The sequence below is a fragment of the Mixophyes fleayi genome, chromosome 1, assembly GCF_038048845.1.
Source record: "Mixophyes fleayi isolate aMixFle1 chromosome 1, aMixFle1.hap1, whole genome shotgun sequence".
NCBI lineage: Eukaryota > Metazoa > Chordata > Amphibia > Anura > Limnodynastidae > Mixophyes > Mixophyes fleayi.
Window position 1 is genome coordinate 142,046,225 of NC_134402.1, and position 26,210 is coordinate 142,072,434.

The following is a 26,210-nucleotide window of genomic DNA, read 5'->3' on the forward strand; positions in this document are numbered from 1 at the left end:
ATCCCAGCGCACCGTGACACCACTGCTGTGCAGTGGCTGCCCTGGTAGCGATGAGGATATGGCCCCACACATATCTATGGTGTTTTGGTAGTTCTGGGAATAGATGGAATAGGGCAGTGAATGGGGAAGGGGTTAGCTGCACCTTTTGGGTTGAAGTTTTTCGACTAGCAGAAAAAGTCACAAAGTGGCTGTATTACCAGGCAGGACCAGAACACATGGAAGATAATGCATTGGCGACAGCAAAGCTGAGAGTGAGAGGGGCATATCTTGTGTCGGTGGGACGGGGTTAGGTAGGTCCTATATAAATGCTTCATAAACATTTCTAGATGATTAGTACATTTAGACATTTTAGATAAATTATAATAAATGTGTTCCCATTGAGTTGAGAAGAGAGATACATCAAGAGCGGTTTCCCACTTTGTTTGAGAGGTATGTTTAACCGTAACAGGGAGAGTGGTGAGATAGATGTACCAGAATGTAATGTCTCCTTTTGTTGTTGCCTCTAGTCAATTTAGAATAGAGGAGGGACGAAGGTGGGTTCAGCGGGCAGGCCTGATTGAGAAGGTCAGTGATCCAATGTTGCATCCGTAGGTACTTGTAAAAGTCTTTAGAATGAAGGCCAAAGTTATCCTGCAACTGTGCAAAGGAGCAAAGATCCTCAGTGCCAAATAAATGTGCCAAAGAACAAAAGCTCTCGGAGAGTCAGCCAGAGAGGTCAAGGATAAGTGTGGAAACACTGGAGAGAGAGACATTACTGATTGGGGGTTCAAAATCTGAGAAGGCTCTTACTGTCCTATCCCAAACCTTAAGTGCATCCTGAATGGAGGTGGGGGACTGGGAGGGATGAAGTCTCAGGAGATCAGGGAGCCAAATCAGATCAGCTATGGGAAAGGAAGGGTGAAGAGCGTGTTCAAGGTTAACCCAGGACTTATGGTGAACTGAAAGAGCCCAATCCCAGATCTGAAATATAATACATGCCTCTTGATATTTTACCAGGTTAGGTAGGGCAAGCCCACCTTGTCTTCTGGGCAGGACCATTCGGGTAAAGGACAGTCAGGAGGGTCTGCCCCTCCAGATGTATTTAAGCGTAAGGGAATGGAGCACATTCAGATACGTCTTTGGGAGCAGGTATGGGATTGTTCTAAAAACATACATGAGTTTAGGGAGCAACATCACTTTGAACATGGCCACTCTACCCAGCCTGGAGACCTCATAGCCCATCCAAGTGGTTGATAACTTGGTAAACTGGGCAATCAACATCGGATAATTAATGTCAAACACATCAGAAATGTTGGCTGGGATATGGATCCCCAGGTAGGAAAGGGAGTGTTCTTTCCAAGCAAATTTAAAGCGACCCTTCAAGTGTGTTAAGGAGTCTAGGGGAATGTTAAGGTGGAGAGCTTCAGTTTTTGTAGTGTTAGCTTATAATATGACGCCTGGCTATATTCGGTTACAATTTTGTGTATCTCCAATAATGAGGTCTCCGGACTGGACACAAAGAGAAGCACATCGTCTGCAAACAAAGACCATGGTAGGTTCCCCCGGAGATTGAAACCATTATAAGCATTGGAGCAGCATATGCGTTCCGCCAATGGCTCAAAGGGCAACCCTGTCTAGTGCCATTAGAGATGGCAAACTTGGCAGAGAGGAATCCATTGCTAAACACTTTGGCGGATGGACCGTCGTAAAGTGCCAGGATCACCTTCAAAATACTGCCAGTAAAACCAAATTTCAACAAGACCTGCCGCGTATATATCCCCAATGAAGTCTGTCGAATGCCTTCTACTCGTCCAGGGAAAGCATCAACAGCTCATCCAGGGATCTTGAGACTTGCTTCACAATATCTAAGACCCCTTCTCGTGCTATCAGAGGCTTGATGCCCCATGACAAAGCTCACCTGATCACGGTGGACTAGGCTGGGTAGGAGAGGGCTAAGCCTGTTGGCAATTAATTTGGCATAAATCTTCAAGTCAGTATTGAGAAGAGCGATCGGCCTATAGTTACGGCAGTCGGCTGTATCTTTCCCTGGTTTCGAAATCATCACCACTTGAGCTTCCAGCATCTCCTCCAGAAATCCACCACAGTCAGTGCTTGCATTATATAACTCAACCAATATGGGGACAGTATCTTTCCTGAAGGTAGTATAGAAATCATTAATGTACCCAGAAACACAATAATATAAAACAACAAACACACATATATGGGGCGCTAATTACCTTAAAATGCTTGATCGAGATGCTGCTGTCTAAACAGGACTTGGACCCGTTGGAGTGGATAGATACTAATAGAATTGGATAAGATAGCGCAAAACTCAAATCAGCATAAAAGTTTACTGCATAAGATAAAAAAATCCAATAAAAATAAGCAAGTTGCTTCAATATACACTGGAGTTAAATAAAGACTAATTGTAGGAGACGTTTGTAATTTACATGCTTTTTTTTTTTTGCTTTTTTTTAAATCCTGGTCTTAACTGCTTTGGCGACATTAGATGGTGGTGACGTATTTACTGTATTTTTTCTCGGAAGAGTGTAAAGAGTTTTACTGGTGTGTCCTTGACATTTGTTATAATTTCAGCTATCATGCTATCCTAACTCACTCTTATTTAAACCTGCTTTTTGATATTTAAACATTTAAACTGGGATGTTTTAAGAAAATCTTAATGTTAGGCATGATGGTGAATTTCTCTTTTTTTGTTAAAATACACCTATCAATACAAACTTTGATTTATTTGTAAGTCAAATTTTAATATTTTGAGGGCAATAAGCAGGAACCCGATTGTTTTTAATAGTAAACTGTTGAAAAAATTTAAATAGCAAACACAAATTTATGAAATGAATCAATAAAAAGAAATGATACAAACTCTCACTATATTGCAATCAGTTATTTGTTGTACAATAATGGCTAGTCAGTTGTGTGTTGTCTATCCCTGCTGTAGTTATAAAATATGGTAAAAACCGTGGTGAAAAAATAAATGTTTTTTTTGAGTGTGTCAGACATTCCACAGTAAGGAAGTAGTGGAATATAATAAGGTTTTTAACAGTTGCAGAAATGGAGGTTCTGCCCACATTGATCCAGAGTTTCATTCAACTATCATCCGCGAGACCCAACTTTATGTATGTTTTAGTAAGTTAAGATGTGGTGTAGAAATAAAAATAGAGAAGAGTACGTTTAGAAAAAGCAAGAGCAGCACATAGACTCTCTAAGTAGGATGGAGTTGATAGAGCTGCTCTTGAGATAAAGGATGAAAGACATTGGTGAATTTGAATGGGTATATGTTTTCCCTGTGTTTGCGTGGGTTTCCTCCGACTGCTCCGGTTTCCTCCCACACTCCAAAAACATACTATTAGGTTAGTTGGCTTCTAACAAATTGACCCTGGTCTGTGTCCCTGTATTAGGGAATTTAGACTGTAAGCCCCAATGGAGCAGGGACTGATGTGAGTTCTCTGTATTGTGCTGAGGAATTAGCGGCACTATATAAATAAATGGTGGTGATTATTACCTTTTATAGGGAGGGAATTGTTAGAAAATTTCAAGAGTCTTTTATTGATTGGGGAGAGATGTATGTTTAGAAGTAAGAGTTTGGAATATATCTGTCAAAAAAAACCCCAACATTTATTTTGTCCATATCTTCTGTAGAGATGCCTTTTCATATTTGGGTTAAAGCAAAAGTAATTAGTCAAGGGTTCAAAGTACAGTGCGCACAAGAGGGGGGAAGGGGACAGTGAAGGTAATCTAAGATTAATGGGTTTTGTAGTCTAAGGCGGAGATCTGTCTGATTTTGATAACATTTCTTATTTTTCACTGAATGACATGCCAATGCTATTCACCTAATCTATGTAAGGTAATTTTGAATAGAAATATCCAGGACGATAAAGCTGTTACCCCTGAGTCTAGACACTTATCTAATATTGTATATTGAAGGTTGGGACCTAGGAGAATTTCCACACCCCTCAATTTTAGTAGGAGAGACTGAGATACATTTGCCTATTCAGTTATCTCTAAGAGAAATCTTCCTTGGCCCTCCAGTGCTTCTCCTGTAAGAACACAATGTCGGGATGCAATTTCTTTAAAAATTAGGTGATTCTTTTATGTTTCACTTAAGATGTAAATTTAAAAGATAAGTTGGTCTGTTATCGAGGAAAGTAGACATCTGAAATTGAGCGACTCCTTTGTCCCAGCCATCGAAGGAGTCAGCAGAGAGGGGGCGCTCTGGGCTGAAATCGACAGCACATTTTTAGATTAAGGATAAAGGACCTAAGAAAATAGAATGGTACACAACATTTAATAATCACATTGAGAACAATGTGTTGGAACAAGAAGCTTTTTCATTTTTCCAACCAAATGTCTGTATTGTGTACCCACAAAACAAGTTGAGCAACAAAAACAATCATATCAAAAACAGAGGAGAATGTGAAATTTTTGAATTTGGTATCTACACTCTAGTGAGTGGGGGAAGTCATTAACAGATCATATAGTAGCTCTACGGAAAGTAGATTTTAAAAAATGATTAAAGATCAGGGCGGTGACCGCATTCGGGAGCAAGTGTTAAGAAAGTGTCTCTTGGCCTTGTCTGAATCCGTAAAGAAGAGAGTATGGCCATTGTCATCTGCACAAAGTTTTGCTGGATATGAGTGCGAACCTTTGATTATTGTCCAGCAGGTGTCAACATAGTGTTAAACTCCTTTCTCTTCTGGGCCACCGATGCAGAAAAGTCTTGAAAGTTCAAAATATACCTCAGTCAGTAGTTGTGCCAATTTTCTGTAAGCCATCAGTATCCGCTCCTTGGCCCTGAAGTCCAGGAATTGCTCTTTCAATCTGAATCAGTTCTGTATCGGAGTGAATGCCTTAGGCACAGTGACACTTAGCTTGAGAGATGTCGCCAACTGATTGTAGCTGGTATCCCTATAGATCTTCTATTTCTCAGGTAACAACTGGAGAGGTCTGGCTTGAGAATCGATTGTTACTTGAAGTGGGTCGGCTGAGTCCCCCAGGTCACTACTACAGTGTTCTAGATTAGAAATTCTGGTGGTATTAATTTTGATCGTGGCTCGTGCTGAATCCAAGGACATTTGAAGATCCTCAAACTTTTTGTCAATCTGCGGCATGACCAATTTCAAGATTGCCTTAGCCACCCCTGCAATCAAGTTGGGGGCCAGGAACACCATTTGTTCTTCCTGAGGTGACATTTTAGAGATTTGTTGGTTGTTTGTCTAGCTCTCCCCATTTTCGATGGAGTAGAGTGCATTGAGTTTTTGAAGAGGCGGGCTTGTCGAGAAATTTGCTCTAGAGACACTCTAGAGACATCTAGTTTGAGAGGCCCAGTCACCCAAAATCTATGTGGAAATGCCACATGCAGGGTAAATTGCTAAAGCAATCTGAAAATGACTCCCCATTGCAAAGGAAATAGTTGCGTGTCAGTGAAAAGCAGTTCACTACAATATAAATCACAAACACCAATATCCTGGTTCAAGTGGTACAAAGAAAATTACATTTTGTTCAAGAAGTAAATAACGGATCAATATAGTGTATATCACAAACACTTGTAAATTTTTTGGTCTAAGTGGTAATAGGAATTTTCACAATACTGAAGTTAAGAAACTTGAAATGACCCTCCCACTATTGTGATGAAAAGTTGTATATCTAGATACACTAAAGACAGTTATAACAGATGCTAAAATATAACACAATAAAACAATACACAAATGTACATGTTAAATTGAAGCCACAAGCAGAATTAACAATATCAATTGAGGTAGTGTTGCAAAAGAGTAATGCAAGCCTAGAAAGGTAGGACCAATGAGTGCAATGCTCTCAATAGTACTATATATAGTACCCTAGGTTACATACAGTACATTGAGTGTAAGTGTGCATGATCAGTCTGGGAAGGAGTAGAAATGAATGGTGCTTTACAGTGTAATCACATGTAATCTGTTATGATTGGATTATTTCAAAATAGATAAAAGGAACTGGTCTCTGAGAGGAAAGTAGTGCAAATCCAGGTGCAGATTATAAGGTACACATCTACAGGTTAGATACACCATGAAATAAGTAAACCTTAGGCGATCTGCATAGTCAGAGGCAAATCTAAAATACTACATTTTCACAGGATCAGGAGAATCTCTAGCGGTTAGGTAAAATAGTGTAGTGTATGCAAATAATAATGTACAGTGCATCCGGAAAGTATTCACAGCGCTTCACTTTTTCCACATTTTGTTGTGCTACAGCCTTATTCCAAAATGGAATAAATTCCATTTTTCTCCCAAAATTCTACAAACAATACCCCATAATGGCAACGTGAAAAAAGTTTTTTTGGAGATTTTTACAAATTTCTTAAAAGTAAAAAACTAAGAAATCACATGTACATAAGTATTCACAGCCTTTGCTCAATACTTTGTTGATGCACCTTTGTCAGCAATTACAGCCTCAAGTCTTCTTGAATATGATGCCACAAGCTTGGCACACCTATCTTTGGGCAGCTTCGCCCATTCCTCTTTGCAGCACCTCTCAAGCTCCATCAGGTTGGATGGGAAGTGTTGGTGCACAGCCACTTTCAGATCTCTCCAGAGATGTTCAATCAGATTCAAGTCTGGGCTCTGGCTGGGCCACTCAAGGACATTCACAGAGTTGTCCTGAAGCCACCCTTTTGATATCTTGGCTGTGTGCTTAGGATCGTTGTCCTGCTGAAAGATGAACCGTCGCCCCAGTCTGAGGTCAATAGAGCTCTGAAGCAGGTTTTCATCTCTGTACTTGCTGCATTCATCTTTCCCTCTATCCTGACTAGTCTTCCAGTTCATGCCACTGAAAAACATCCCCACAGGATGATGTTGCCACCACCATGCTTCACTGTAGGGATGATATTGGCCTGGTGATGAGCGGTGCCACATTTTCTCCAAACATAACGCCTGGAATTCATGCCAAAGAGCTCAATCTTTGTCTCATCAGACCAGAGAATTTTGTTTCTCATGGTCTGAGAGTCCTTCAGGTGCATTTTGGTAAACTTCAGGTCGGCCTGCCATGTGCTTTTTACTAAGGAGTGGCTTCTGTCTGGCCACTCTACTATACAGGCCTGATTGGTGGATTGCTGTAGAGATGGTTCTCCTCTCTGCACAGAGGAATGCTGTAGCTCTAACAGAGTGACCATCGGGTTCTTGGTCACCTCCCTGACTAGGGCCCTTCTCCCCCGATCGCTCAGTTTAGACGGCCAGCCAGCTCTAGGAAGAGTCCTGGTGATTTCAAACTTTTTCCATTTACGGATGATGGAGGCTACTGTGCTCATTGGGACCGTCAAAGAAGCAGATATTGTTCTGTACCCTTCCCCAGATTTGTGCCTCGAGACAATCCTGTCTTGGAGGTCTACAGACAATTCCTTTGACTTCATACTTGATTTGTGCTCTGACATGCACTGTCAAGTGTGGTACCTTATATAGGCAGGTGTATGCCTTTGCAAATCATGTACAATCAACTGAATTTACCACAGATGGACTCCCAATTAAGCTGTAGGAACATCTCAAGGATGAGCTTCATGGCAAAGGCTGTGAATACTTATGTACATGTGATTTCTTAGTTTTTTATTTTTAATAAATGTGCAAAAATCTCAAAAAAAACTTTTTTCACGTTGTCATTATGGAGCATTGTGTGTAAAATGTTGAGGGAAAATAGGAATTTATTCCATTTTGGAATAAGGCTGTAACATAACAAAATGTGGAAAAAGTTCTGTGAATACTTTCTGGATGCACTGTAGTTCCGATAAATACCACCAGATGGCAACAGATTACAATATTGAGCTATTTGCTTTATTGAAAGATATGTCCCTCATTGAACAGCAGAGCTGTGATCCATGAAGGGAAGAATCTGAAGCAGACCACCAAAACCACACTTTACAGGACTCTCCAATCCCCCGATGTGAAAGTCCACCACCAAATTAGGACACAACTGCACAATCTCCTCAGCCAGGATGGAATTAGGTTCGGCTGTATGACAGAGCTTACAAACGTGATTGGCTCTCGGGCAGGTGTTATTGATGTTCCTGGGAGAGCTGTAGGGTCCGGGCAAAGCTTTCTGTCCTATATAGCACCTTGGTTATAGGACTTTTTGGGCAGCTCTCAGTAGTGCAGTGGTCGGTATTGCAGATCTGCAGTCACGGTGATGCAGTATGTGGATGTGCACATCTGTGGGGACAGGGCACAGTTTTTCAGTAGCTTATCAGATCTCCACATGACGAGGCTGACCAGGAATGCAACTGAACAGTTCGACAGCAGTCACACAGGAGCCTATTATGCGCCACAGTGATCCATAAAGTCAGTCGGACCCCGCTACTCTTCAAGCAAGTAAGCGCTGTGAGATCACTGGTAGCAACGATGTCCAGAATTCATCCGAGCAATGCAGGTGTCAGCCTCGTTCACGATGGCCCCTGTGCAGGGGATTATGTCACTGGTGCCTGTGGCGGTAAGGTTAGGCTGCATGCCAAAATCACCAAGCTGTCGTATAGGGAAAGCTTCAGATGGAACCAGGGTCAATATAAGCCGCTCCGCTAGCTGTTGGGCCTCCTGGTAATGTCATCCATGTCCATGATACACAGCCACTAGTAATCTGCAACTCTTGTCACAATGGAGGAGGTAATTTGATGGCAAAAAAAGTCTTCAGATGAGCTTAGATGGCAGTTTATTAAAAGACTGGACACAGAGCAAAGTTTAAAATGCAGTCAGCATGGATGCCCTGCCCACTGGAAGTCCTCCCCTTCTGTCAATTTAATTGAGGTATGTTGATGAATGCACACTAAATGATTTCATTACACTATAATACATTGGGTCCATGGAGTAATGGCAAGAGATATGTGTGACATCATTGCAATATTGGGGGTGGGGTATTTGGTCATTAAAATGGGGCCAGGTCTCAAAGGCCTGAAAATATGACAGAGCGCAGACAAAGCGCAGCATACACCAGAGGGAATGACTTAAAGCTACAAGTAAAGGACAAAAATAAAGGAGATACCAAACATTTTTGAAAGTAAGGACTTCCACACAGATGTGGCTCACGCATTACTTACGCAATTTTAATCAAGACATGGTCAGGCTCATGAATAACGTTGCTGTAGTTGCTTATAGTTATGGCAAGCACAGCTGCAAATGTAGACCTCTGAGTTTAATGTAGGGTAATTATCGGTGCATTATACACATATTTGAAAGGAAGCGTAATACAAAGAACTATAAGTGTACAAATCTGCTTTCATGCAAAAAGGGGAGTACCCTGAGAATTTCTCATGGAGTCTAAGTGGGCCTATATACCAGCAAAACACTGAAAGGCTGAACATGCCATGATTTTAGAACATATGAGAGAAGGTAGTGGGCCTTGCAAAAATGTCTGGGCAGGTTAAAGATACTTTTTGAGCCCCCCTCCCCAGACTACCTCCACCTTCTGTGCCTATTTTTAATCCAAATTGGGGCTGCCAGATGACAAATGGTGTCAAAAATACGACTTTTAATTCTTCAGTTAATTCAAGTATAAATTGTTAGAAGGGATAGCAACAACAACAAGAGGATTCAGATTTTTTAAGATGCACCTTTTAGGTTCTGGGATTTGTCTTCTATATAAAACTTGCTGAGAGGGTCTGTATATCCTCTAAGATATTGATTTAAAGCCTAAAATGTAATTGAATAAAAGAAAGGATGTGCAGCGTTGAGGGGCTTAGCCGTGTTTCCATGTCGAAATTATGACTTTTTTTGCTGACCACTTCGCGACAGACGTCTCCGGACAGTAGATGGGTGTACCTGGGTCCCACTGTTTTTTTCTGTTCTGAGCTGCTGGCACAGCTGGACATATTACGATTTCGAAAGGAAGTAAGCAAGATATGATATGTCTTTCACCTGATGCACTACCTTTCCTTGGCAGACCAATGCTTCTCTTGTGCTTCTTCAAAAGAGCTTGTACAGCCTGCTTTGAAATCTTTGCCTGGGAGAGACCTTGCAGTATAACTACCTTGTGTCTTGTTGCTGTGCTCAATCTTACCATGGTGTATGACCTGTGACATGAAACTGACTTCCACAACATCACTTTTGCATCAGAGTTTGGTTGTTCCTCACCCAGTTTTAAGCCTCCTACACAGCTGTTTCTGTTTCAGTTAATGACTGTGTTTCAACCTACATATGAAAATGATGATCGTTATCACCTGTTTGGTATGATTGGTTAATCATTAATTACCCGACTGTAATCCTACAAAATCCCTGACTTTGTGCAAGTGTACCTAGTAGAATTAATGTTTTTTGAAGGCAAAGGGTGGTCACACCTAATATTGATTTGATTTAGATTTCTCTTCTGTTCATTCACTTTGCATTGTGTTCATAAAAATAAACTATTAACACTTCTATTTTTGAAAGCATTCTTACTCTGCAGCATTTTTCCACACCTGCCTAAAACTTTTGCATAGTATTCTATATATGTGGAATGAAATCAATTTCCATATCAAAAAATAGTATAATGTGCAAACATCAATGAATACAAGTAAATTCTTACTACAAACCTATTTAACTCTATATAGAAAAGTAGTGCAAAATTAATGATTACATAGAATATTATGACAGCAGCTGACCATAAAGCAACTAAAATAATTTTCCAAATGGTTAATTCTTTAAAAAAATACTAAATCATTTTGTGTGTATTCATACTTATGTAAGTTTGATTGCTTCTGGTGAAATACGTCAAGTATTAAGACATTTGAAGATGTAACTTATCCAAAATTAGATTGACCCATACATTTTTGATATTCATGCTCCCCATTTGACACAGAATCAACTGGCAAGGAATTGACTAATTGTTATTTGAAGGAGTCAGTGGATACGATTGATTGGAACTGCTGTGACAGCTGTGTAGTGTAGTCTGCTAACAACTTTTTTAACTTACTTTGTCAGTATTGATGGATCTTTCTAAGAGAGGCTGTCTGTTGGCGATATATAAAGTTGAATAGTATTGTCACTACACTATCCATCTCAATTAATTTCTATCGGTCTTGGACCTCTCTACATAATTGTAAATGGGGGGAGAGGACAGCTAGCTGGGGAGTGGAATGGACTATGCACTGAAGAATGCATTTAGTTGAAAAAAAAATAGAAGTCAATTAAATCAAAACAAAAATTAAACTGTAATATGTTCAATGTATTTATAAAATATAAAAACGAGATGTATTCCATTGATATAAACTAATTGGTGAATGGGCTTACAAAAATAAGAGGAGGCAGATAGATTACCAGATACAAAGTGAGAATCATTTATCCCAAATAAATATCCTCTTATGCTGGGTACTGTTTCCATGTGTCACAATTTTCCCAGGACAGTTCCCTTTTTTTCTACTCAAAATAGTTATTTTCACAGAATTCATATTTCTGACGCCACCCAAATTAATAGGATAGTGATATGTTTTTTTAACTATTTTATTTTACTTGCCACCCAAACCAGTGTAGCAAATTTCAGATCACAGCTTTTTATTTAAAAAATTGGGAACCCTAATATTGAGCCATCAACAGTCTATTTACTACCCAGCAAATTACATTTTAGCAATTGGTTTCTGAGGTACCCATCTAGGATGGTAGGAGCAATCAATTTGAGATGATTAGTGCTCTATTAGTAATTCAATAAACATATTATAAGGCTAAAAATCCTGTTTGGTGTTCACCACTGAAAAGGTGGGATCCCTAGTTGGAAATTATTTATTGATACAGAGCAACCCTAATTCTGTTCAGGGATTATATAGTGGGCACTAAGCGTAAAGTTAGACCAATTGCTGAATTTTTTTTGTGCTACTTATAATATTATGAGATATTTAAAAATATAGAAAAAAAACACTTATAATTGCTGTTTTTTTTTGTCCTGAATGTTTCATTTACTGTATTATTGATCAATTTGGCTTACAGTTTTATTGGGCGCTGTTCCTTATGACTGCCTGCAGGGTGGGGTGCTTTGCTATTTTATTGGTAAAGTTTTTTCATAACCTCTTTATAGACTACCATGTCAATACACCATGCCTGCAAATTGGACCTAATATATCAAAGATGAATAACGTATCATAAAACAAATATTTGCCAAAATAAAAGCAAACATTTATATTTAATTTTAGTTTGTAATATATCATAATACTACTTTTATATGTAACATATTTTTTACTTGATTGTTTAAGCCCTGCTTTTTATGAATTGGTTAATCAAATAAAATGTTTTTTGTTTTGTAGGCTTTGGCAGAAAGTCACCTTGGTTTGTGAAGGAATTGACACAGTTTCTACAATTTTTCTCAATACAATTCCCATTGTGAAGACTCAGAACATGTTCAGCAGATATGTGAGTAGAAAGATCATGTTGAAGCTGTCCAAAAACAGTAAGTGTTGGTAAAGCAAAATTAATTTATTCTTCCGATATGCAATGCATGTCTTAGTTCTAGGGCAGAATAAGACTGACTGTACATTCAATTTACTCAGATTATATACATGAAAATCCACCCCTCTAACAGACGTCACTAATCCTATCATATACTTTGAAATAATACACTACAAAAGTAAAGAAATCAATTATAAATACTTTCGACAGATATTTCATCATACAGAAAAACTATATGCCTAGGTCAAGGAGCATGTGTGACTTTTTACATTCCTAAAACTTATGCCTACGTAGATCATCTGGTATCTATTCGAACATCCTGTATGCAATGATTCCCCCTACTCATTCTAAGACACATAGTAAGAATTTAACCCTTACACAGAATACAAGAAATACAGACAATTCAATTATTCTATCTGAACACATATAATACATTAATAATATTTCATCCAACTTATATAATTGTACCATAATTTAATCTATTACACAAATACGTTTATTTATTGCTATATTGAACATTAAATACAATAGACAATGTGACCATAAGGTAACCACAAGTAGAATGGTGATATTTAAGATCTAAATCTTTTATTTGGACATTTGTGTATGTGGTGAAAATGATGCCAAAATGTGAAGGTTTAAATATCTGTGGTGGTGAAATGAAGTATTAATATCACATTAACCGGTCTGTCCCTCGTTTCTCACAAAATGTGGATTATAGCATGTACCTTTTATAGTCCTTGCTTTGTTCCCCAGCTCAACAGTATACCACTGTCGTGTCTAATTACTTATGGTTAAGGGAACTTTGTAGCTCATTATAAATATGTATATTGTTTATTGTATCTTGTTGATGTTGCATGGAAGCTGTTAGTCATTGTTGTTATAGTGAAGCCAGGTGGGTTATGGGTAAAGATCAGATTGCAGGATATAGGTGAGGAGGAAGGCCAATTAGTATCCATTGTTCTCAATATGACTAATTCAGACATTTGTCTAGAGCCCAACAGTGGACCTTCAGTGGAAGTAAAGCTCATCTCCACTTCCCCTCCAACCCTCTGATGCAGCACCCACCAATAGACCCAGGGAGTTGCTAGGGAGGGAAAAACACTGTGGAAATTAGACCCTAGATATAAGGAGCCACACCAGGGGGAGGGGGAGGAGATATTCATTCCGGGACTGGAAGCTGCAGGGTGGCTTTGGGTTTAGAGTTGCCATTCTCTACCAGTGAAATACATCGGCAGATCCACGGGTCGTCAAGTCTGGACAGCCAGGTGACTTTAATTCCATAAGCTAGTCAGGTAAGGGACAGATAATGTGGTAAACCTGCCTGGCATTTATTTATGGTGAGTACATAATAATCTAGTGTTATTTTATTACAATAAATGTACTGTTTGTACTTTTCTAACTACATTTTCCTGAGTGACTAATAAGAACCTTAGAAGGTACTGAGTAGGCTTCCCTGGCTTAGGAAGTTGGTAGAATTGGGCTAGAAAGCCCGGTATATTCACATCTGTAGTGTGCATTTATGTAATCTCATGTAATATTTCTGAGACTAGTATAGCAACAAATTGGTAACTGAGCAACAAATTGATTATCCCAAATGTTATAGTAACAACTGCTCTCCAGACTTGTCCTGCAAATTTTATATGCGGTTATTTATAACATCGGAACTATCTGTTACCTGACAGCTGTGTGCCAGTATACTGTTTACCACTTCCTAATCCATTATTCATGCAGTGCAGTAGTTACTGACCACACCTCCTGATTTGTCAATGAACAAAGAGTATGCATCTTTCGTCTATGCTTGAATGCAGGTGTAAATGAGACAGTGGGATCAATAGCATGTCAACCTAATTTAACTAGCGCAAACTTTGTAAGTATATCACTTTTTTATTGTAACTCCAACATATTATTTTTGGGATGTAATTCAGTGAAAAAAAAAACAACCAGATATACTCGCCAGGTTTGCACTATTTCAGCCACACTGAGCTAGCGTCATTCTCCGTAAGTTTAATTTTCTTTTTTAAAATGGTTATAAAAAGACATTTATTTACTCGTTCAGATATGCACTAGTACAGTGTTGGCTAACCTGTGACATCCCAGGTGTTGGCAAAGCATGCTGGGACTTGTAGTTTCACAATATATAGCAGCTTATTGCTGGAAGCGTATACTGGGACTTGTAGTTTCACAACACCTGGAGTGTCACAGGTTAGCCAACACTGCACTAGTAGCTAAACAGACTTTAGATACAAATGATTATATATTAGGTCAGTGATTGCAGCATCCTTGCTATACTTTCAGAAAAAGAACTCTAACATACTTTGTAAAATTTTAATATTCTTATACTTTATATAACAACAAATAAAAGAAATTGAACATACAATGATTAACACTAGAGCATCCATGAAACAAAGTGAGATTGTCCTGCTCACTTGACCATACAATCTAAAAAACGACCATATAATCTAAAAAACTTGAAGGAAGTGAGGCGTAAGGTATAAGTTTGTTTTGTAATGTTGATGAGCCACCTGTGTGCAAAGGCAGAAATAAATTGTATTATGGTGCACATAAGACTTTTTTTCTCTGGTCTTCAAACCATCAAATATTCTCTAAAAACCCCACCTGTTAATGCGAGCTTACAATATTCCTCAACCACCCTCTGAACCTCACTAGGTTACCCTATTACCACCCTTTACACAGTTCAAACAAGAGAACAGCCCTCTGACCCCCTGACCAACATTGTTGTTTGACTGTATCATAGCCAACTAAACACTTTTACCTTTGCATTCTGGCTGGACCAATATGCAATATGTAGCACTTAAACTCATGTATTAAACCGCCCATTGTCCCATAGATTGTAAGCCTGTTTGCAGGACCTTCTTACCTCTCTGTCTGCAGTATTCTTTTGTTACTGTGTTTTCTCCCAATCGATGGCGCTATGTAAGTAAATGATGACGATACTGGTGTATTGTATAACACGGGCAGGAGGATGTAGTATGATTGTTTTGGATAAAGGAGTAAATATGTTGTAGAGGGCAGGTGTAAGTAATAAGGGATGAGTTTACATCTTCAATTATGGTATATAGTATCTTTACAAAAACGCCCTCCTCGATCCTCACCAATCTGGATTATGCCCCCTCCACTCCAGTGGAGGGGCATAATGGCATGGCAGTGAAACAGCCATGTTCAAGGTCACTAATGACTTTCTTTCTGCCAAATCCAAATGCCACTACTCCTTGCTTATTCTCCTAGATCTCTCTGTAACCTTCAGCACAGTTGATCACCCTCTCCTGCTGCACACCCTTTGCACCATTGGCATTTCTGACACTGTCCTCTTATGGTTCACCTCCTATCTCTCCAATATATCTCTCTCTGTTTCTACCTCAGGCTTCTCTTCCTTATCCCTCCCACTTCCCCTTGGTGTCCCTCTGTGCTCCGTCCTTGACCCTCTGCTCTTTTCCTTGTACACCTCTTAACTGGGTGAACTTATCAGTTCCTTCGACCTCCAGTACAACCTCAATGCTGACCTCTCTTCCCCATGTACGATTCCTGGGTGTTATCCTTGACACCATCCAATCCTTCACCCAATCCTGTCACTTTCACTTCTGCACTATAGCTTATATGAGACCCTTTCTCTCCACCGATGCCATCAAAACTGTCATCCACGCATTGATAATTTATCCGCCTTGATTACTGCAGTCTCTTACTTACTGGCCTCCCCTGCGCCCGTCTTGCTCCTTTTCAGTCCATACTCAATGTGGCAACGAGACTATATATTCGGACTACATCTGTCTCCCTCTGTCAAGCACTGCACTGGTTCCACCTCTGCTACAGAATCATCTTCAAACTCCTCACCTACAAAGCCATCTCTAACTCTTCTGCTCCTTACGTCTCCGTCCTCCTCTATATTCATAGACCCTCTCGCCCTCTTTGGTCACCTAATGCCCGCCGCCTTACCTCTCATCTGGTTACCACATCTCATTTCCACGTTTGAGACTTCTCCTGTGCTGCTACCCTTCTCTGGAATGATCTCCCTTGTTCTATCAGTCTATCTCCTTTATGGGGCAGCACGGTGGCGAAGTGGTTAGCACTTCTGCCTCACAGCGCTGGTGTCTTGAGTTCAATTCCCGACCATGGCCTTATCTGTGTAGAGTTTATATGTTCTCCCCATGTTTGCGTGGGTTTCCTCCGGGTGCTCCGGTTTCCTCCCACACCCCAAAATCATACTAGTAGGTTAATTGGCTGCTATCTAAAATTGACCCTAGTCTCTCTCTCCCTCTCTGTCTTTCTGTCTGTCTGTTTGTGTGTCTTAGGGGATTTAAACTGTAAGCTCCAATAGGGCAGGGACTGATGTGAATATGTTCTCTGTACAGCGCTGCGGAATTAGTGGCACTATATAAATAAATGATGATGACGATCTCCTAGCCTCCATGCCTTCAAACGCTTCCTTAAACCCACCTGTTCAGGAAAGCCTACCCTTTCTATGTCTAACTAACCCCCTGCCCTCCACTGCCTACCCCTTCATGATTCCTCTTTACCAGTCCCTCTCACCTTCATTTACTTTTTCCCTCTGTTCCTCTTACCACCCGCTCATGTTCATCTCTTCCTAAGACCTCTACTCCCCTCACCCTGACTCCCTGCTTTGTGTCTCTTGTTAGTCTACCCCTTCCCTCTAGATTATAAGATCCTTCTTATTCTCGTGTTCTCCTCCTTTTGATACCTTTGCCCTTGGCTTCCTTATTTCATTTTTGCACCTCGTCATGAGCCCCTAGTCCTTGGTCTCATCTTCTCCCTTGTCTTCGCCCCTCGCAGCTTTTAATCCTGTTAGTTGCACCCACACTCCTGGGCACACATTCAGCTTGCTTTAGTTCTCTCTCTTCTCCTCTCTTGTTTGTTTTTGTTCCCTCCCCTTCTCTCTAGTTTCATAGTGTTCTGGCCTCACTTATTACTCCTAAGTATAAGTGGGTTGATCATTTACTGCACTTTGTTTTTGTACTGTATGCCGTGTCCTGTTTTGTTCTCATGCTCTATATATTGCGCTGCAGACCCTTTGTGGCGGCTTATAAATAACAGATAATAATAATAGTACAAGGGTATTTAGGAAATTTGATGTGCATCCATTAAGAGATGTATTTTCAGGCCACCCTTTTAGAAGTTAGTCTAATTGGCCAAGTTAGTGTATTACTGTGTGTTATTGCAACATGGGGGATGTGTTAATGGTATGGGTGGGATTTGGTATGGTACAGTAAATAAAATAAATATATGTCAGGCTTTGGTAAGATGAAAAAATAACTTATTGTGCCTTGGCTAGCACAGCATGTGTGCGGTATAGCAAAACAGTCAGTACGGTTCATGGCAGACCCATGCCCACCAAATACAGCCCATTTTTAGTATAACAGTTTAATACCTACTACATGGGGTCCCATGCATTCTATATACAGCTCTAAGCTCCCTTCCTTCATCAGCCCCATGCTGACCACAGCCTCACGCCCAACACATACTTACCCCAATGCTGCAAAATAAAAATTGTACCTTTTTAATAATAATTATTGTGCATACATAGTGGTAAAACAATAGCACAATGTTATTTTCACTTTATTTAAAAGATCTATAGCTGAAATTAAGTATTTATATTATTCATGACTTTAAAAATGTAAGTGTAAATATTTAAGTGTAATGAACAGCCATACTGTATCAGACTTAGTTATGTTATGGTTTTAATGGTTCGTGTCTGCAATGAAATGCATTATACCTTCATAAGCAAATTTTTCAGTCTTTTCATGTCTCTCATCTAATGCACAGTCCGGAATTCCACCCGAGCTTTTTTCATTCACTGATTCTTTATTATTTTAAAATATAATTTACTGACCGCATAAATGGCGGATCTTTAGCACATACTTTATGCATGTATGTTTCTGTTTTACTGCACTGTGCATAAATATTTGGGTACAGGCATTTACGTGGGTCATCTGAGCAGATGTAGAAAAATAGGGGTTGCAGCTGAAATGTGTGTTATCAGAAAACTAATTCTGCTGGATATCACTGAAAATACTGCTCGTTAAGTATGTCATTATGTATTGAGTAACGCATGGACACAAGGTGATAGCAGGACTTTTTTAAGCCTCATTTGTAGTTTGTAATTCCATGTGTATATTTGCTTCTATTAATGTGCGTTCTCTCTAAAATGTTAACTATACAAAAGGACTAAATATTCGCCATCAAGGTAGCTACAACTGCACAACAACTATATTCTCATACTTAATGGGCGCCATCTTGCAGCACTAATCTGCCCACAAATCTATGCTCAGTGGTGCAATAATAGGCACTTGGTTTAACAGTACTGGAGGTTTTGCCATATTTTTTTTTTTTTTTTTTTGCCTTATGTATCTGTTTAAGTAGTATTTATATAAAGAGTAGAACTATGTCTTACTGTATTTACATTTGTATATATCCCCCTTCCCCTTCATTAAAATGTTCATTTGGTGAATGGTTTGCATTTATCCTAAAGCTTGCAGTGAATTTGTTGTTACAACATAAATATGTGACTGGCAAATATTTTTTTCTCCACTTACAGACTATTGACATTACCAAACTTGTCAGAGAGGAAAATTACATAGAGATCAAGTTTCAGTCGGCTGTCAAGTGGTCAAAAGAAAAAAGCACAACCCACTCTTATGTTGTTCCTCCCGAGTGCCCCCCAAAAGAACAGAATGGGGATTGTCATGTTAACTTCATCCGAAAGGTGAGCAGACTTTATTATTATAATATTCATCTTGGACGTTTTTGCATTGACACTGATTTTGTTCCTTGATGATTGTGAAATAAGAAATTGAATGATTGTTATTTAAAGGATGTATATTGTGACCCTCTTGTATCTAATGTGATTGTGCTTTTTCCCATTTTGTGATATTGCAGGCTCAATGCTCATTTAGCTGGGACTGGGGCCCTTCATTCCCCACACAGGGCATCTGGAAAGATATTCAAATTGAGGCATATAATACTTTACACTTGGACTATGTTTCATACATCCCAGTGTTTGGTACGTTTTATTTTCAAGTGCTTTCATGTGAAATGATTTGTAAAGCAGAGATGTGTAGGTTGTATTATGTATATGACATCATGGAGAGCTATTCACTATACCCTTCTTTCTTTCTTTTGTTTTTGTTGTTGCTAAAATACACCCAAATGTATCGAAAATTGTTACATTATTACAGTTTGTTTTCTTTTGAAACTCAGGTGGTATTTTTCAACTTCCAACTTCAACTATTTAGAACAGAAAATGATCATGCAGCGGAGCCTTAGAGAAAATTCAGAGGAATGGCATTGTCTGCCGTGCTGTTACTATTTCCATCTAGATAATTGGTATTAAGGATTTATGTGGGATAATTGGCAAGATTCACAGAAACAAAGGCGGTAATTTACGAAGCCCAACTTAGTTTCGCGCCAGTGAGCTTGGGTGGTCCGCACTGCGCACATCAAAGCACACACCTGCTCTCCGCTTTCAGGGACTTCTTTGCTTGTCGGGAAAGTCTTCCATTCATTGATTGAAAATAAAAAAGGGCCGTTCTATTATTATTAAAGACTTATTCGATATTTTTTAGGAAGGAATATGCACTTTGATACTCCGCATAACAAAAAACTGTGAATTAAAATTAATTTAGACATTTGCCCTGTCTATTTAACTGCGAGTTAACAAATAGGCAGTTGGGTCCCCAGGCTGCCAGGATAAGCTACTCGGTGACAGGATCTTGCATAATTAGCTCAGGGTGCGTTTCAAAGTAAGGTTCAGCCATTGAATGTTCAGTACTTGATCTAGGTATCTGCACATTTTGGTTATCAATTTCTTAGAACCTTTATGAAATATTGAAAGCCTGAAATGGTGATCTTACAGTAATGCAGTCACTGCCCAGTTATGGGGGTTATGGGAGGCAATTCTGGAATCCGATCAGGTGAAATGGGGACTATAAGGATCCCCTGGTATTAGACAACAGTGTAGAATCTTGGTTTATTGCAGTCCCACATGGAGGCCTAAACTAGTTGCTCAAGTGTGTGCTGAGATTTCTCTTTATTCTTCAAAGCCCAGTCTCTTCTGGCTGAATACAGGAAGGATGCCACTCTGTTAAATATCTGTTCCTCCTGGTCTTAATTGCCCTCTTTGAGGTTTTACCTTGTGGGTAAATGAAGATCCAGCCTTCCTTTATTGGACAGGCCATTTTAAGAAAGGATCATGGCTATCTAATTTGAGTGACAGCAGGTTTAGTACATCTATCTCTCTGATGTTTTAGTCAGGTGAAATAGGAATAAGTAGATTAAGCCTGACTGGAGGCCATCCAATTTTTCACAGTTTTCACATAGATGCTGCCACAATACTGGGTACCAGAGAAGCATACAAACTGTTAATAATTAGAATTCAGTGAATTCTTACTTATTTATAGACAAGGGGCCTGATTCATGAAGGATTATTTCAGTCTCCTGGATAAAACCATGTTACAATGCAAGAGGTGCAAACTAGTTTACTGTTTTGCACATAAGTTAAATACTGACTATTTTTTCATTTAGCACACAAATATCAACTTTAAATTTCAGTGTACAAATAAGCTATCAAGTATTTCAAGTATTTGTGTGCTACATAAAAATACAGTCAGTATTTAACTTATGTGCAAAACAGAATACCAATTTGCACCCCTTGCATTGTAACATGGTTTTGTCCAGGAGATTGAAATAAGATACCTCTTCATTTAAGATCCTTAATGAATCAGGCCCTAGGTCAGTAAGTTTTGCAGTAGTCTTCTTTATCTTGCTTAACTGTTGCAATTTTCATTTTGAAAAGCAGATTGTTTTACTCTTATTTTATTTGACAATTTATCTTTTCTGCAGATAATACCACATCCCAGTGGATGATTGTCATTGAGCCAGTGTTTGATGTAATCACCGTAAACCCTCTTTCAGGACATGTTGTAGTCAGGATACCAGATCTTCAGGTTGATCTGTCACATGATCTAGTTATAGTTCCGGGACAGCACGTATATGAAATCATTATAAAAATCAATTCGGTGAGTTCTATGTTTCTTTCAAGTTGTAATTTCCGTCAGTCAGAAAATGTTTACAAATGCTTAATTTTACATAGAAATGTACAATTGTATTTTTAATTGATTACTTGTGAGTAGTTAAAAAAACACCCCAAATGTAGTTTTTGATGGAATTCAGCTTTTCAAGGATAATTTGTCATGTCATCTGTAGGCAATAATATCCATTCAGCAAATCTTCCACCGACTGAACTGCAGTCTTAGTGCTGCACGTTATTAAACAGTGATCCACAAAGGATGGTAGATTAAGTAACATTTTCTAAGTGGGAATATAAGCTGTCGCCGTCAAGTTAAAATTAATTACCAATAGACTAAGATCCACACAGTTATCATGTTATAGAGAAAGATGGAAGAGTTTGGACTTTACAAAGGCCTAATATGCAAATATTTCAAGAAAGCCTTGGATATTTGGAGCCTTTGGATATAAGTGTACTCTTACTTAACAAAATGAGATTTGCAAATTCAACAAATAAATATTGTTTCCAAAGCAATGTTTCATTATTTTGTCCCATTAAATCTAATATTATATTTTTCTTTAAATAAAAAGTTAAGTACCCTTTCAAGCATGCATTTGACAGTATTTTTTCTTAACTATCTCCTTTTCAAAATCTTTCTGGTTGGCAAACAAAAATGTCTGTCAGACAAGGTCATTCTGTTACATAGGCTCAGAGCTCTCAGCATGTCATGTGATGGCAGAGGGGGAGGGGCATTATCACAGTGCAGACAGAGCTCCCAACTAATGTTTAACGATTTCTACTAATATTTACAAACCCTCATGACCCAATGTGTCGTTGACTGAATCAACCAATCTCCCAAAGTCAGGGCCTTCAGGTGCTATACAAGTTCTGGCTATATATACTTTGGCCAAGGTGAAGATATTAAACACATACTGGCTACATGTTTTACCTATGAAAAGTTTCATCATTAACCTAAATATAGTTATTTTTTGGGAGTGCACATGGATACTCCAGTATCTTGTATGCAGTTTAATACCGCTAGTCAAAATCTCTGAATCACGTGAAGCCATTAATAAATGCCAAAAAGTACATAACCTTTCTCCACATTTGAGGCAGTTTGTTTCCTCCCTTGTACTACATTTTATTAATCTGATTGGCGAGAGATGCACCCTATGCAATATGTAAAGCTGAATTTGCTGAAACCTAATACAAGGAGTTATCTCTCAGGCATGCCCTAATGCATTAGACCATTCCTCATCTGTGCTCCTTAGTCATCTGAATGCCAGCAAATTATCTCCATTTAATTTTTTTTAATCAAAGTTTATAAATGAAATGGATATTGTTACAGGTCCCCATAGTGGATAGAGTGTTTTTCTTAGGAGCATTCGATACTCTCTACCCTCAAACTGTACTATTAAAACATTGACAAAGCTACAAATATTTATAAACCTATTTTGACTACTTTATCATTTCATAGTTATTAATTATGTAGATGCTTTAGTTTTAAGTATTTTGTGTGTACTTTGTGTTCTTTTAGTGTTTGTGATGTCATGGTTATAATGTAATGCTGTAGTAAATATTTTCACCATTTTATTCCAGAGTGTATCTGTAGATTTGTGGTGGCCAAATGGTTATGGACTGCAAACCAGCTACAATATGTCTGTCTCTTTTCACTTTGAGGGGGAATACGCTATTATTAAAACAGCTAAGGTTTGACATTTTTTTTTCTTTTAATTTGCTTTTCCTACCATAAAAAACATAAATAGATATTAATACTTTTTTTTCCCACTTTGCTTCTGTCATCAACTCTGAACATCAGTGGTACTAGCAGCTATTCTTTGTATAATGTGTTTTTCCTAGTCCTATATCCAGAGCAGGAGGTCTCCCTAACAACTAGAGGAAACTGTTTAGAAACCTGAAGCATTTACATGTAACTCTTTTTGAAAAGTAAACAATATACTTAGTGCTAAAGCCAAACCCCACATTTTATACTACTTTGTTTTATAGCTTTTCTTTTACTGTGTTATTTATTACTGAATTACGTTTCAAGCCACCATGTTGTTTTTGCTGTTTTATACTAAATACCCACTTCTCCTGGTTATAGTTTGCTTTTTCTGGAAATCATGTACACATGACATACTAATAATGATCTCTTGAATCATTTTCTTTCTCACCATTTAAACTTTCAAAATGTCAAGAATAGAATAGAAGAACTGTCTCCCCATCCATGGATACTAGTGTCAAACCATGGATATAAGTGTGTATATTAAGCAGATACAAATTTGTGCACTTAACAAACTATTTAAGCTGATATAAGTGTATGCTGAAATCTAAGTGATATGTGTGACACATGATGCTGGCACTGCTCCGACATTATTCATCATATGAATTTGTGTGCAGATGGTGCTATACAACGTGATTATTAATTAACACACACAAGGTACCTATAAAGTGGACATAAGTGTGTGTTTCAATAGAGTGGATCAGTGAGACATACAGCATCTACACTGCACTGGTAGTTTCCACAATATGGATTTATGTGCAAGTAATTAAAATGAAGCTGTCTGATAACAATTTGAGAATTAATACACACATTATGTGAATCCTGCAGTGGGACTTGGCTTTTATTATTTTATCTTGCTTTTACACTTACTTCATTTTGTATTTCACCTCTGCATACCAATTTATATGAATATTTTAGAATATAAAAATAAAAAATATTTCTCTTTCATCCAGTCTGGGGGACACTGCTTACCATGGGGTGTGAAGGGGAGCATGGGAGTTGGCACCTAGCTAGTTAATTTCTAGCATTGCTGACAGACCCCTCCCCTCCCCCCTACATACCCCTGCCTCTTCCTCTTCCTCCTCAGTTTTTTCTAGGTGCCCATGGAGTTAGGCACTGTTTTAGTTGCTGCTAGATTTTATTTTATTTTCTTGTTTATTTTGTAGGAGAATATCTTGGGCAGACCTGGGAGTGTGTTCTATTATAGAGAGCACACTCACAGAACAGCAGCGCAGGCACTGCTCTGTCAGCTGAGAGCCAGAGCAAATTAGGGTGCTTGAATACAGAGTGACCAGCAGTCTCTCCGGACCGCTGTCACTCTTGGGGCCTCACCGATAACCGGCGCTGCCTTTAGGCATGGAGGGCCGGTTATCGGAATGAAAAAATATAGTCGCGGAGGAGAGGAAACGGAAGGGGGCCATACCAAGATCCCCCCTCATACATAGGAGGGGGCATCGGGGTGAAAATCCGCTGCAGAGACCTCAATTGAGGTCTCCACTACTCTGCCATATACTATTTGTTTTCTTCTCCTCCCCGCTAATGGGGCAGGAAAAGCACTTCAGAGAGACAGCATTATCAGAAGGGGGGGAGCTATGATATAGAGCTCCCCTGCTCTCCATGGAAAGTTGGATTAGCCCAGCCTTTTTGGCGCCAAATATAAGTCCGGGAAAGGACACAGATCAGAGGGAGCAGACACCAGGCACTGCTGTTGGACTTCTCCCCTGTTTGGGCTAAGTATCTGATTTATACATATATTATTGTATTGCTGACTGCAAAGTGGGCTAGTGGAAATTATATTATAGTTCTCCCACTTGCCAAGTTATTTTATTTTGGTTTAATAATTTACAAGTATAACTTTTATGCCTGTTCTTTTTCATATTGTTTTCTATGCTGTCTCTCGCTCTCTAACAGCTAAATTTAAGTCTGAATGTTTGGTGTGCCTTCCTTTGTAAAATGACAGATAAAGGAAAGGGCCCTAAAGTAAAGTATTTCACTTGTTCAAAATGTAATGCAAAATTACCTAGTGGGCAGAGGGACCCGTTGGCTCTATGTTCTGTCTGCGATGCAGGGGGTCCCCCTACGCAATCCCAGCTTGTTGCAGCCCCACTGACAGAGGAACCGGCCTGGGTGGCCTCCCTGACAGTCAGTTTCCTCTTTAGCACAGATGGTGTCACAGTCCAATCAGCTGATGTCTACTGTGGCAGCCGCGGTGGCTAATAGTGCTAGTACACCTTTGGGCCTTCCTGCTACCACAGGTTCTTTTGAAGAGTCTATGCCGGGACCTTCCTTCCAAATTGCTTACGGACCAGGCCCCTGTTCCCACAGAGCCGGCATGATCCGCAACTTTTATTAAGGGTTTGGATAAACTAAACCAGTTAGTTGAATCCCCAAACATCCCGCCTGCTAAGAGGAAGAGGCCTAGACCCACTAATATCCTATGGTCCTTTCAGACCCGGAGGGGGTTTCTGAGGAGGAGGGGGAAGTATATTCTGATCATGACCAGGGGCAACCTTTGGTGCAGGAAGAAGACCCTAAAAGCCATTTTGTTAATGATTTGGTTTTAGCGGTAAGAGAGGCGTTGGACCTCCCTGAACCGGAGGATCCTACTCCTAGAGATAGAAGTCTCTTTAAGAAGGCCAAAAGGAAGGCTATTCGTTTTCCCCCTTCGGTAGAACTTAGAGATATTGCAGAGGGAGCCTGGAAACAGCCTGATAGAAGGTTCTCTGTTCCCAGAAAGTTCTCTTCCCTGTATCCATTACAGGAGGAAGATGTGGCCCGCTGGGAGATTATTCCTAAGGTAAATATTCCAGTAGCCCGTTTGGCCAGACACACTTTACTACCAGTCCCAGGTTCGGCAACTCTGCAGGATGTCAATGATCGCAGGGTGGAATCCCAGCTAAAATCTATATTTGTGGCTGCGGGTTCTTCCTTTAGACCCACATTTGCTTCAGCTTGGGTTGCTAGAGCCATGGAAACATGGGCAGACCAACTGGCAGAGGCCTTACAGGACTTGGAGTTACTTCCCCTG

At 39.4% G+C, this 26,210-nt stretch overlaps 1 protein-coding gene across 2 annotated transcripts in view; it reads left to right on the forward strand.

Moving 5' to 3' along the window:
* The window catches only part of MANBA (mannosidase beta), a 94,493-nt gene that overhangs the window by 31,271 nt on the left and 37,012 nt on the right, over window positions 1-26,210 (forward strand). For both annotated transcript variants that reach the window (XM_075201015.1, XM_075201025.1), the window contains exons 3-7: window positions 12,218-12,323; window positions 18,931-19,098; window positions 19,272-19,395; window positions 21,234-21,409; window positions 22,999-23,109. In XM_075201015.1, coding sequence (XP_075057116.1) covers window positions 12,218-12,323; window positions 18,931-19,098; window positions 19,272-19,395; window positions 21,234-21,409; window positions 22,999-23,109 — 685 coding nt within the window. The remainder of the gene's footprint in view (window positions 1-12,217; window positions 12,324-18,930; window positions 19,099-19,271; window positions 19,396-21,233; window positions 21,410-22,998; window positions 23,110-26,210) is intronic.